We start from the raw sequence: 12,748 nt of genomic DNA, 5'->3' as shown, positions 1-12,748 counted from the left end.
CAGCCTGCTACAACCCCTCCTTTGTACCCCCAACCTGACTGTACCCCTGCACCCCCACAGCCTGCTACAACCCCTCCTTTGTACCCCCAACCTGACTGTACCCCCTGCACCCCACAGCCTGTTACAACCCCTCCTTTGTACCCCCAACCCGACTGTACCCCCGTGCCCCCTCAGCCTGCTATAACCCCTCCTTTGTACCCCCAACTAGACTGTACCCCCTGCGCTCCCTCAGCCTGCTACAACCCCTCCTTTGTACCCCCAACCCGACTGTACCCCCTGCACCCCCACAGCCTGCTATAACCCCTCCCTTATACCCCTGCCCTGACTGCCTCCTGTGCCCCCACACCCTGCTACAACCCCTCCCTTGTACCGTCACCCTGACTGTACCCCCTAAACCCCACTGCCTGCTACAACCCCTCCTTTGTGCCCCAACCCCACTGTATCCCCTGTGCCCCTACCTCTACTCTGCCCCCTATACGCTCCCACACCCTCACAGACCCTCACTTTTGCACCATCTTCTCCCTGCCCTAATCCCCATTGCACAGACCTGGTGCCATGGCCGTGCCCTACACCCCCTTCGCCCCCTCATGGCCCTTCCCCACATGGCACACCCGGGACATAGGGTCATTCCCCACCCCCCACAAACGCAGTCATTGCCTGCATCCCTCATGCCTCCCTGCCCCGTGGTCCTTCCTCACATCGCTCACCGCCCTACACCCTCGCACGCTGCCCTGTGCCCACAACCCTCACTGCCCTACACCCTCGCACGCTGCCCTGTGCCCACAACCCTCACCGCCCTACACCCTCGCACGCTACCCTTTACCTACAATCCTCATCCCCTACACCCTTATCCCCCTCACCTGCTCCACCTTCAGCCTCCTACACCATCCCCGTACCAACAGCCCTCACTGTCCTACACCCTGTTCCCACAGCCTTCACTCCCTCTACCCTCAACTCTCATCCCCCTACCCGCTCCCCATATCCACAGCCCTCACCGTCGTACACCCTCACACACACACCCTGTACCCACAACCCTCACCACCCCACACCTTCACACACACCCTGTACCCACAACCCTCACCATCCTACACCCTCCACACACCCTTACCTCCTTCAACCCTCACCCCCTACACCCTCACCTTCCCCATACCCACAGCCCTCACCATCCTACACTCTCCATATCCCCTGTACCCACAACCGTCACCCCCTACACTCTTATCCCCCTCAACTCTCACCCCCCTACACCCTCCCCATACCCACAGCCCTCACTGTCCTACACCTTGTACCCACAGCCCTCGCCCCCATACCCTCAATTCTCTTCCCACTACACCCACCCTTCCCACCTCCACAACCCTCACTGTCCCACACCCTCACACATACCCTGTACCCTCAACTCTCACCGTCCCACACCCTCACACACACCCTGAACCCTGAACCCTCACCCCCTACACCCTCACACACACCCCTTACCCTAACCACTCACATCCCTCACCGCCTTATGCCTCCCCATACACACCCCCTTCCCCATACACACATCCTTCACCCCCACATCTTTCACCCCTCACACACAACCCTTACCCTCACTGTTCACCACCCTACACCCTCACCCCCTTCACCTCATACACACCCCTCACCACCCTACACCCCTCCCATGCCCCCTTCACTCCCTTATGAAGGCCCCTCACTGCCCTCCCCCCGCCCTTCCTATTGCCCTGAATCACGCCCCTCCAACACAAACACAGCCATCACACACACCCCCCATAGACTGTTACATCCCTCCCCTCCGTGCACACAGCACTGCTGCTGGGGGAGGGGGGATGCGGCTCAAGCCAGGGCCTGGTATCTTGGGGGGTCTTAGAAATTAATTTAATGACGGGTCCTTGCGACTGTGTGTGTGTGTGTGAGAGAGCGTTGCTGTGTGTTTGTGCGTTGCTGGTTGTATGTATGACACACTGCCGTGTGTGTGTGCGCGGTGCTGCATGTGTCTGGGTGGTACCATGGATGGGCATGCTGGTTCGGTGCCAAGGGTGAGCGTGTGCATGGGGTTGTGTGTGTGTGCGGAGCTGTGTCTGTGTGTGCGGAGCTGTGTCATTATGTGTCTGTGTAGGGCTGTGTGTCTGTGGTGCTCTGTGTGATTGTGTGCGCAGTGCTGTGTGTGTGTGTGTACAGCTGGGTGCTTGTGCTTGTGGGTGTGTGCAGTGCTGTGTGTGCGCGCGTGATGTGCTTGTGGGTCTGTGCGGTGCTGTGTGTGCGCGCGTGATGTGCTTGTGGGTCTGTGTGGTGCTGTGTGTGTGCGCGTGAGGTGCTGCGTGCTTTGTGTCTGCAGTGCTGGTGTGTGTGCGCCCGAGGGGGTGCCAAGTGTGATTGAGTGTATGCAGTGCCGTGTGCTTGTGTGTCTGGGGGGTGCTGGTTGTGTGTGTGTGGGGGGGCAATGGAGAGTGCGAGTTTGTGCGGTGCTGGTTGTGATTGTGTTTGTGTGTCTGTGTGTGGGGGGGCATTGAAGGGTGCGAGTTTGTGCGGTGCTGGTTGTGATTGTGTTTGTGCGCGCTACGCTCTGGCGTCTCAGGGCCAGGAAGCAGGATGTGGAGGGGGTCCGGGTCTGGGGTACGGGCAAGGCCCGGGACTGGTTTGGGGGGGCGGGTGGGGAACAGACCAGGGCCTGGTCCGGGTGGATGGGGAAGGGTCAGAGGGTGCCAGGAGCCGCATGGGGGGTGGGGGATTGAAGAACAAGTGAGGAGGGGGAGTCATATGGGATCGGTCTGGTGGGGCGGGGGGGGATATGGCTCCAGGCCGAGGAGCAGGGATGTTTGGGCCTGTGTGACTCCCACTTGCCCCCCCCTCCAGTGTGCTCCTTGCTCTGTGTGTGTGTGGGGGGGCGTTGTGTGGATGATCGGGGCGGGGGGTGTCCCTTCCCCAGCACCCCTCTCTTCCAGCCCCGGTCCCAGACATGGCCCCGGCTCTGGGCCGCTGGCAGCTGATCTGGGCAGGGCAGGGGGGCCCTTTCCGCCCCTTTGATCTCCGCTGTGCTGCCTGCCATCCCCCCCCTTGCCTCAGTTGCTGTGACTCAGGCCTCCTGTGTTTCCTGGAAGGAGAGGTCACTTTTCCACGGGGCCCTGTCGCCGTCCGGATTCCCCGCGGCCCAGCCTTGGAGCTGTTGGGGTAAAGCCGGCCGCGAATCCAAGAGACCTGCCACGATCCACCCTCGATACCCGGCGTTCAGGTCAGGAGGAGTGGGAAGGGCCAGCGTTAAAAAGCCTGGGACAATGCCCTCACCGAGGAACTTTGGGAGAGCGGAGAATCGGGGTGGCTTGTAAAAATCGGCCACAGGCAAGATGTGAGAAAAGCCCCCAGTGCAGATAAAAATGACCCGGAGCCACTGAAATGCACCTGCATCTGGGGCGGAGCAGCTGTTAATACAGGGACCCCTTGGCTGGCACTGAGATGCGGCCATCCCTAGGGCGAAGCAGCCGTTAATACACGGAGCCCTCACCCGGTGCTGGGATGCAGCCACCTCTGGGGTGGGGTGGCCGTTAATACAGGGACCCCTCACCTGGCACTGAGATGTGGCCACCTCTGGGGCGGGGCGGCCGTTAATACAGGGACCCCTCGCCCGGTGCTGCAGCTGGGGGGAGAGTGCCCCCTGCTGAACCCCCCCACCCCTCTCCCTGCAGCACCCCGGGTCTCCCATCCTCTTAGTGATCCATGTGCTCGCTGTTTAATGGTGAGATCAGCCTGGCTCCCCGGCCAGGGCCGGGGCCCCGGACGGCCAAAAGAGAGGAGTTTAAGATATTCCAGATGTAAGGGATGGGGAATTGCAGAGATGGGTTTTGTTTGCAACGTTTGACATTCACGCCAGTGTGAGGCTGTCCTAGTGCAAAACCAGTTCACGGTCGGCTAGCGAGTGCTTGGTCTGCGTCAGTTGTGTGTGTCTCCCTTTGGGAGGGAGTGTGTGTGCGCACGCGCGTGCAGGCTGCCTTTGCGTGTGTTCGTGGGTGCGCCTTTGCATGTGTGTTTCTACAGCGGGAGTGTGGTTGTGAACAAGTGTGGATTTGCACATGTACCGTGGGTGGGTTTGTGAATGTGTGTGTGTTTGTGGGTGAAGCATAGGCGTGTACAAGGTGAGTGTGTTTTTGCGTGTCCCATGGGTGTGCTTGAGTGACTGACAGGGTGCATGTGAGTGTGTGCGTGCTTGTGGATAAGTGTACAGTCTGCAGGTGAATGGGTGTGCATCTGAGTGAGGTTGTATTTGGGTGTGTACCATGTAAGGATGTGTTGGTGAATGTGGCCTTGTTTGTACAATGGGTGTGCAAACAGGAATGTAGTTGTGTAACAGTGGGTGTATTTGTCAGTGAGTGTATTTGTGTATGTACAATGTGACCGTGCGTGAATGAGTGTACCTATGTATGTTTGTATAGTGTGTGTGTGTGAATGTGTGCATTTGTGTATTCTTTTTGGTATGCTCACAAGTAGGATGAGTGTGTTTGTGAGTGTACAATGAATACATTTGCGTGTGCCTGCCATGGATGGATGGGGGTGTGTTTGTCAGTGTCGGGTGTCTGGGTGTGTACACGACAGGTATGTATGCTTGTGAACATATGTTCTGATGCGTTGGTATGTACAGCGTTGGTATGTTGTTGGTTTAAGTGTGTGTATGTGCAGGTGTAGAGCATAGGAATGAGTGTGTGTGTGTATTTGGAGTGTGAGTTTGCAGTGTAGAGGTAATATGAGGTAGAGGTGTTAAGTGTCTGTGTATATGGGAAGCTTGTGTACGGTACGGGCCTACAAGTGTGTATTTGTGAATTAGCGTGTGCATGAGTGTGTTGGCTAGGGTGTGCATGTTGCATGCATGCAGCGGGTGAATCTGTTGGGTGTGATGCAACAGGAGTGGACTGAACTGTGTCCGACTGTCCATGTTTGGTGTGCTGTATCCCATGTCTTTGTGTGACATGTTTGTGCCAACATCTTGGTGTGTGGTTTTGTACAGCATCAGTGGGTGTGGTGCTTGGTATGGGTCTGTCAGTACTGTGTGTGTGCATGCCATGTAGGGGTTGTCTGTGCTAGGTGTGAGTTTACTCTGTGTGTGTGTGTGTGTGTGTGTGTGTGTGTGTGTGTGTGAGAGAGAGAAGATTTGCAGTGTTTGTGTTTGTCCAGTGTGTTTATGTGTATGCAGTGTGTGCATGTGTGTTTGTCCAGTATGTGTGGGTGTGATCACACCCCTCCTTTTAAAGGGGCATTTTGCTTGGAGAACATTTTTGTAGGGGCTATTTCTTTAACACAGGTCCCAGCTGAATCACAGGGGTTGACATGGGAAGGGTCCTGGTGACATCACAGCCAGTTCAGCCAACTAGTATCCAGGTGAGCTGAGTGCATCCCCTCGCTTGCCTCCTATTGGCTCAGGGGTGTGTGTGATGGCAGGCGTTGGGCTGTCAGTATTTTGTACTGGCCAGGTTAAAGGTCTTTTCCCCTGCCAAGACCTGGGTTCTGGGGCTGTTACCACAGCAGCAGCGGGTGACATCCTCCTCCCCGGAGACTCCTCCCGCTGTTGGGGACGTCATAGGCTGTTGCCATGGGGACTGCCTGACCCAGCTCTCGGGTCCTGGCAGGTAGGTGAGGGAGGAAACGGATCTGTCAGTCGCTGTGGCAGGGAGGGTAAGAGAAAAACAGCCGTTTGTGGTTTCTATGGCAATGCCTAGTTTTTGGTGTTTTGTTCAGGGGTCCGTTTGATTGAGTGCTGTTTTTGCAGTGAGGGGTTGACATGGTCGGAAGGGATTTAAGGGCCCCCAATTTCCAGCATGGCTGTGACAGGGATGCCCCCGATACGGTCAGACTGTACTTGACGTGCACCTCATGTCCTGAGTGTGTATTCCTTGTGTCTGCCTCCGACGATCTCCGACTGTATTCCTCATACACACCCCAGTCCCACCATTCTGTACCTGACACCCCCTCAATTATGTCAGACTGTACCTGAACGTACACCCCTATTATATCACACTGCACCTATGAGACACAGACTGATTACATCAGACTGTACCTGACGTATACAGCTGTGACATCACACTTACAACTCGGTCATCAAATTGTACCTGACCCGTGCGCTCCAATTACGTGAGATTGTACCTGCCGTATGCATCCCAGTTATGTCAGATTGTACCTGGCCCTAGTTACGTTACATTATATCTAATGTGTACACCCCAATTACTTGTGATGGTGTTGTGCCACACACACACACGGACCAGTTAAAGCCACGTTGTACCTCCATTTTAATCCCTTGCTATTCTCTCTCACACATATCAGATACATCACGCCCTACCCGATGTGCATCCCGGAAAGTCATACCGTACGTAAAACTTACCCCCACACCTACCTCACGTCAAATGAGACACACACCAACTTCATCAGACTGCACCTGGGGACCCCCACCCCCAGTTACACCTTCCCCGTCTCTAAGTACTTCCGATGGTCCCTGGGACAAACGTACAGACCATTTGCATCAGATTGTAGGTGTGACACACCTCCTCCCCATCTCTGATTAGCTTCGACTGTAAACAGTGGCAGTTAACCCCAGCATGTACCTTTTCTTCCACTTGTGATTACCTCTGACTGTACCTAGGGAAACAATGTGTCCCCGCCCCCCCCCACTTAATCAGCATGTCGCTGTTGATATGCACCCCACCGTCTCTTGATAACTCTGACTGTGCTGAGGGGAGACACCCCCCCACCATTTATATCAGGAATGTAGCTGTGACGGCATCACCTGCTTCATCCCTGTTATATCGGACCTGTACCCACCCACCCCTTCCGAATGTCTAATGCCGAACAGAGCCTGCGCTACAGTTCCACAGTCTCCAATTAGCTCTGGTGTATCTGGACACGCACGCCAGTTACTCACGTGTAGCTGGGCTATCCCTCCCGCCCTCCGGTCTCGGAAGCCTGTTACCATGACACCACCCGCCTCTCCAGTTTCTACACGTTTCCAGCCGCTCCTCAGCTGTGCCGTTGCCTGGATTCGTTACAACCTGCGGTGCCGATGACGGTGTGGCGGAAGGTTGTTTGGCTCTGGTGATTTTGTGTGGTGCGTGTGTGTGTGTGTCTGTCCGCCTGGCTGGGCCCCTCCAGCTCAGGGCCGGTTTGTTTAATGTAACGCGACGGTGCTTCGCGAGATCCCAGGCTGTTCCGGAAAGACGGGGCATCATTTTTTTAATCCCCCACCCACCCTCCCCACCACCGCAGTGTTTGCCTTAGCTGGTGGGAACAGGTGGAAGCCCCACGGGAGGGGCGTGGGGGACCTTTTGAATTCGCGGGGCTGGAGCCGCCCCTTAATTATAACATGTTACCCACATGTGACCTTGCTATGGGACTCAGAGCCAGATCCTGGGTTCTATCCCTCTTGGAGGGGAGTGGGGGCCGGTGGGTTAGAGCAGGGGAGGCTGGGAGCCCGGACTCCTGGGTTCTCTCCCTGGCTCTGGGAGGGGAGTGGGGGCTGGTGGGTTAGAGCAGGGGGGCTGGGAGCCAGGACTCCTGGGTTCTTCTTTGAGTGATGTGCTCTGAAAAATTCCTTCTCCTCTGTGCCTCAGTTTCCCCACCTGTAAAATTGGGCTGGCTGTCCTTCCTCCCCGCATGTGGGGGCTTCATTCATTAATTCTCCTTTGAGACCAGTGGAAGGAAGGTGTCCCCCCATAAATAAACCTGAGTAATTCACTGATCGCTGGGCCTGGGATCATCTCTTTGTCCTTTGGGCGTACAGCCCCTTGCGCAATGGGGAGCAGGGTGACTGGGGCTCCCAGGTGCTGCCTCAAGGCAATAATTAAGAACAATGTTAATCATAATTAATTAAATGTTCCTAGAGTCTCAATTACCCGAGCCCCGATCAGTGCCCCATGTTAGGCCATTCTGTGCTGGTTCCCCTTTGTAAAGGCCCATTCGTTCATAATTTTATGATTTAATTATCAGTCGGTTTTGGAGGCTGTGCGCCCTGGTTACTAGACACATGAGCCAGGGATAGAACCCAGGAGTCCTGCCGCTGGCCAAGTCGCTTTTCCCGTGCCGTGCCTCAGTTTCCCTGTTTAGCACGATGCTCTCTTTCCAGCGTTTAACCGCCGGGAGATGTGCAGAGTCATCAGCTCAGGGAAGTCTCTGCAGGGCAGTGAAAGACGGAGACAGCTGAGCTTTAACCGGCAGATGGCGGGCCTAGTGGGTAGAGCACAGGGCTGGGTTCTGGACGACCTGTGTTCTCTGTATTTTTCGGAAGGAGGAGGGGGGAAATTCACTGCCAAAAAACGTTGTCCGGGTGAAGCAACTGGGAGCGGCAAACGCGGAGGTTTGGGCTAGGAAGAGATGGAGCATCAAATCCAGGCCCCTCTTATCTGGGAAACCCTGATCCTGCTTCATCCTCGCGCTCAACCTCAAGTGTTTAAAACCTCCCCCCCAATTAGTTTTGTAATTGAGGGATTGTAAACATGGTCCTTGGTGTATAATTTTTTTCTGGGATCTGGGCCAGTAGCTGGGTCCCTTTTCCCAGCGTTTTCTCTCCCAGTGATCAAAGCTTTAATCCCATGACTCCAGGAGCTGGGACTTTAATAGAAAATGAAAACCATCTGATTGGGGCTGTGCCCCCCATCACCGGACCCAGACTCGCTTTATCGGACACCCCCAGGCAGGATGCAGTGAGAGTGATGGGTGTGTGTTACCCCCTACTCTGTGAGGCAATCACACTGCTACCCTGGTTTACAGAGAGGGGAAACTGAGGCACGGGGGGGGCCTGGGACTTACCCAGGGGCAAACAGTGAGTCAGGAATGGAACCCAGGAGTCCTGGTGTCCAGCCTCACCTCCCCCCCTAATCTCACCACTAGACCCCACTCCCATCCTGGAGCTGGGGAGAGAACCCAGGAGTCCTGGCTCCCAGCCCCCACTCCCCTCCCAGAGCCGGGGAGAGAGCCCAGAAGTCCTGGATCCCAACCCGCTGTTCTTGCTGTGGGTCTCAGCACCTAACCCTTGACATCTCCCCACAGCGGATCCTGTCCGGGGAGAGGCAGAGCCAAGGAGCCGTGGGGCAGGAAGCTGTAGTCGATGAGGGCACCTCCCACAGGTAAGGGGCAATTCACCATCCGGCCCCAGGGCAGGGACTGGCTGGCGCAGGGGGGCGGGGAAAGGGGCAGGGGCCTGTCCCCTCTAGGGGGCGCCTGCTCCCACCCTGCCCCAGGGCGGGGACTGGCTGGCTCAAGGGGGCAGGGAATGGGGCAGGGGCCTGTCCCCTCTAGGGGGCGCCTGCTCCCACCCTGCCCCAGGGCGGGGACTGGCTGGCTCAGGGGGGCAGGGAATGGGGCAGGGGCCTGTCCCCTGTAGGGGGCGCCGGCTCCCACCCGGCCCCAGGGCGGGGACTGGCTGAGGAAGGAGAACAGGGAAGGAGGGATGGAGGGACGGGGAAGTGGGGATGAGGGGATGGGCAGAGGTAGGAGGTATGAGGAGAAGGCTGAGGGGACGGCAGAGGAAAGAGGGATGAGGAGGCTGAGGGAGGAGAGATGAGAAGGAGGGATGAGGAGGCTAAGGAAGGAGGGATGAGGAGGGATGAGGAGGCTGAGGGGACGGCAGAGGAAGGAGGGATGGAGAGATGAGGAGGATAAGCAGAAGGAGGGATGAGGAGGCTGAGCGAGGAGAGATGAGGAGGCTGAGGGGACGGCAGAGGGAGGAGGGATGAGGAGGCTGAAGGAGGACAGATGAGAAGGAGGGATGAGGAGGCTGAGGGAGGAGGGATGAGGAGAAGCAGGAGGGATGTGGAGGCTGAGGGGACGGCAGAGGAAGGAGGGATGAGGAGAAGCAGAAGGAGGGATGTGGAGGCTGAGGGGACGGCAGAGGAAGGAGGGATGAGGAGAAGCAGAAGGAGGGATGTGGAGGCTGAGGGGACGGCAGAGGAAGGAGGGATGAGGAGAAGCAGAAGGAGGGATGTGGAGGCTGAGGGGACGGCAGAGGAAGGAGGGATGAGGAGAAGCAGAAGGAGGGATGTGGAGGCTGAGGGGACGGCAGAAGAAGGAGGGATGAGGGTGAGGGGACGGCAGAGGAAGGAGGGATGAGGAGGCTGAGGGAGGAGGGATGAGGAGAAGCAGAAGGAGGGATGTGGAGGCTGAGGGGACGGCAGAGGAAGGAGGGATGAGGAGAAGCAGAAGGAGGGATGTGGAGGCTGAGGGGACGGCAGAGGAAGGAGGGATGAGGAGAAGCAGAAGGAGGGATGTGGAGGCTGAGGGGACGGCAGAGGAAGGAGGGATGAGGAGAAGCAGAAGGAGGGATGTGGAGGCTGAGGGGACGGCAGAGGAAGGAGGGATGAGGAGAAGCAGAAGGAGGGATGTGGAGGCTGAGGGGACGGCAGAGGAAGGAGGGATGAGGAGAAGCAGAAGGAGGGATGTGGAGGCTGAGGGGACGGCAGAGGAAGGAGGGATGAGGAGAAGCAGAAGGAGGGATGTGGAGGCTGAGGGGACGGCAGAGGAAGGAGGGATGAGGAGGCTGAGGGAGGAGAGATGAGGAGAAGCAGAAGGAGGGATGAGGAGGCTGAGGGGACGGCAGAGGAAGGAGGGATGAGGAGAAGCAGAAGGAGGGATGTGGAGGCTGAGGGGACGGCAGAGGAAGGAGGGATGAGGAGGCTGAGGGAGGAGAGATGAGGAGAAGCAGAAGGAGGGATGAGGAGGCTGAGGGGACGGCAGAGGAAGGAGGGATGAGGAGAAGCAGAAGGAGGGATGTGGAGGCTGAGGGGACGGCAGAGGGAGGAGAGATGAGGAGAAGCAGAAGGAGGGATGAGGAGGGTGAGGGGACGGCAGAGGAAGGAGGGATGAGGAGAAGCAGAAGGAGGGATGTGGAGGCTGAGGGGACGGCAGAGGAAGGAGGGATGAGGGTGAGGGGACGGCAGAGGAAGGAGGGATGAGGAGGCTGAGGGAGGAGAGATGAGGACAGGAAGGAGGGAAGGAGAGATGAGGAGGAGGGATGAGAGGACGGGCAGAGGAAGGAGGGATAAGGAGGCTGAGGGGATGAGCGGAGGGAAGGAGAGATGAGAAGGCTCTGGGCCAGGCAGGCAGGAGCTGACTGACTGACTCACTCCCAGGCTGGGCCTGCCCTGCCCTTTTCCTGACCCTGTCCCGGCCCGGCTCCGTCCCCACGCGCCCCCTGCCCGGGAGGTGGGGCTGGGCACCGTGGTGCCCGTCCGGAGCAGGTGGCCCCGGGGGCGGGGCGGGAAGCGGCCGAGCTGGCGGTGGGGCCGGGCCAGCTCCTTTGCTAATCGCAGCTGGCACCGGCCCCCGCTTTCCTCAGCCATTTTAGCTGCCAGCTGGGAATCCCTGTGCAAAATGGCTCCCGCCCGGAGGGAGTAGTGGCCCTGAGCCAGCAGGCACGGGCCACTGGCCTGCCCCGGCCTGGCCCGGCCCCGCCGATGGACACCTGCACCCCGGCCCAGCCCCACAGACGCCGATCCCAGCGTCTGGCCCAGCCCCACAGACTCCAAACCGCACCCCTAGCTCGGCCCGACTGACGCCAACCACAGCCTGGCATCGCCCCACACCCCCAGCCCAGCCTGATCCACGCCAGCCCCACCCTGACTGAGCCTGACCAACGCCAACCCCAGCGACGCTGGCCTGCAGCACAGCCTGGCCCCACTACTGCCAGTCCCGCCCTGTGGCCTGACCCCTCCCCCCCCCAGCCCCTTCTCCATCCACACCGGCCTGTGACCCAGCCTGACCCACGCCAACTTCTGCCCGCGCCCCAGCCTCACCGATGTCGACCCCTAGCCACATCTCGTCCCCACCCATGGCACCGAGCCCTGCAGCTCTAACCACTAGCCCCCACTCCCCTCCCAGAGCTGGGGAGAGAACCCAGGAGTCCTGGCACCCAGCCCTCCCTGCTTTAACCCACTAGCCCCCACTTCCCTACCAGAGCCAGGGACAGAACCCTGGAGTCCTGGCTCCCAGCCCCCTCTGCTCTAACCACCAGCCCCCACTCCCCTCCCAGAGCCGGGGAGAGAACCCAGGAGTCCTGGCTCCGAGCCCCCACCCCTCTAACCACTAGCCCCTGCTCCCCTCACGCTTGTCTCTCCCTCCCCAGCTCTGTGGCCCCGCCATGGCTCCGGTGCTGGAGCTCTCGGACGCTGCCCACTCCCGCTGCCTGTTGGTGGAGCTGAATGAGCAGCGGCTGCGGGGCCAGTTCTGCGACGTCACCATTATCGCCGAAGACACCAAATTCCCAGCCCACAAGAACGTGCTGGCAGCATCGAGCCCGTACTTCAAGGAGGTGCTGTCGGAGGAGTCGGCCGGCCGCCACCCGGCCCAGGTGCTCGAGCTGCCCGACATTCAAGCCGGGGTCTTCTCGGACATCCTCAACTTCATCTACCGGTCCCGCCTCTCGGTGCCCAGCCCGGCTGCTGCCCGGCAGATCGGAGCCGCCGGCCGCCGCCTAGGCATCTCCTGGCTGGAGAACCTGGATCCTGCCGCTCAAGCCAAGGAGATGAGCGAGTCCTGGAGCCCTGAGGCTGCCGGAGACACCTCGGCCTCCTCCCCGAGATCCTGCGGCTCCCCTGTGGACCTGACCTGCCCATCACGGCCAGCCACGAGCCCCGTCTGCCACCAGGAGCCAGCCCAGCTGCCCAGCCCGCAGCAGGAGGCGGATAATGAAACCGAGACAGCCAAGATCCTTTATGCCCTGAGCACAGCGCCCGCCGAGCCGGTTGCCCCGGACTGGGAGCGGGAGCGTGGTGCCGCGGAACCGCCCGCCGCC

At 59.0% G+C, this 12,748-nt stretch overlaps 1 protein-coding gene and 2 long non-coding RNA genes across 3 annotated transcripts in view; 2 read left to right on the top strand and 1 right to left on the bottom strand.

Annotated features, from left to right (window-relative positions):
* The window catches only part of LOC142047434 (uncharacterized), a 122,148-nt gene that overhangs the window by 59,629 nt on the left and 49,771 nt on the right, over nt 1-12,748 (top strand). The gene's annotated exons all lie outside the window — the stretch shown is intronic.
* On the bottom strand, nt 435-1,749 carry LOC142047456 (uncharacterized). Its single transcript, XR_012656727.1, has 3 exons — nt 1,443-1,749; nt 1,069-1,158; nt 435-823 (listed from the first exon to the last, which is right to left on the bottom strand). It is a non-coding gene; the product is annotated as an uncharacterized LOC142047456 (long non-coding RNA).
* ZBTB4 (zinc finger and BTB domain containing 4) overlaps nt 3,493-12,748 on the top strand; it is a 29,462-nt gene continuing 20,206 nt past the window's right edge. The window contains exons 1-3 of the mRNA XM_032794541.2: nt 3,493-5,355; nt 9,010-9,086; nt 12,080-12,745. Of these exons, the coding sequence (XP_032650432.2) occupies nt 12,095-12,745 (651 nt within the window). The 5' untranslated portion in view covers nt 3,493-5,355; nt 9,010-9,086; nt 12,080-12,094. The remainder of the gene's footprint in view (nt 5,356-9,009; nt 9,087-12,079; nt 12,746-12,748) is intronic.

Source organism: Chelonoidis abingdonii, chromosome 11 (genome assembly GCF_003597395.2).
Source record: "Chelonoidis abingdonii isolate Lonesome George chromosome 11, CheloAbing_2.0, whole genome shotgun sequence".
In the NCBI taxonomy this organism is placed as follows: Eukaryota; Metazoa; Chordata; order Testudines; family Testudinidae; genus Chelonoidis; species Chelonoidis abingdonii.
The sequence above is the reverse complement of the archived record's forward strand: the minus strand, read 5'-3'. Positions and strand labels throughout refer to the sequence as shown.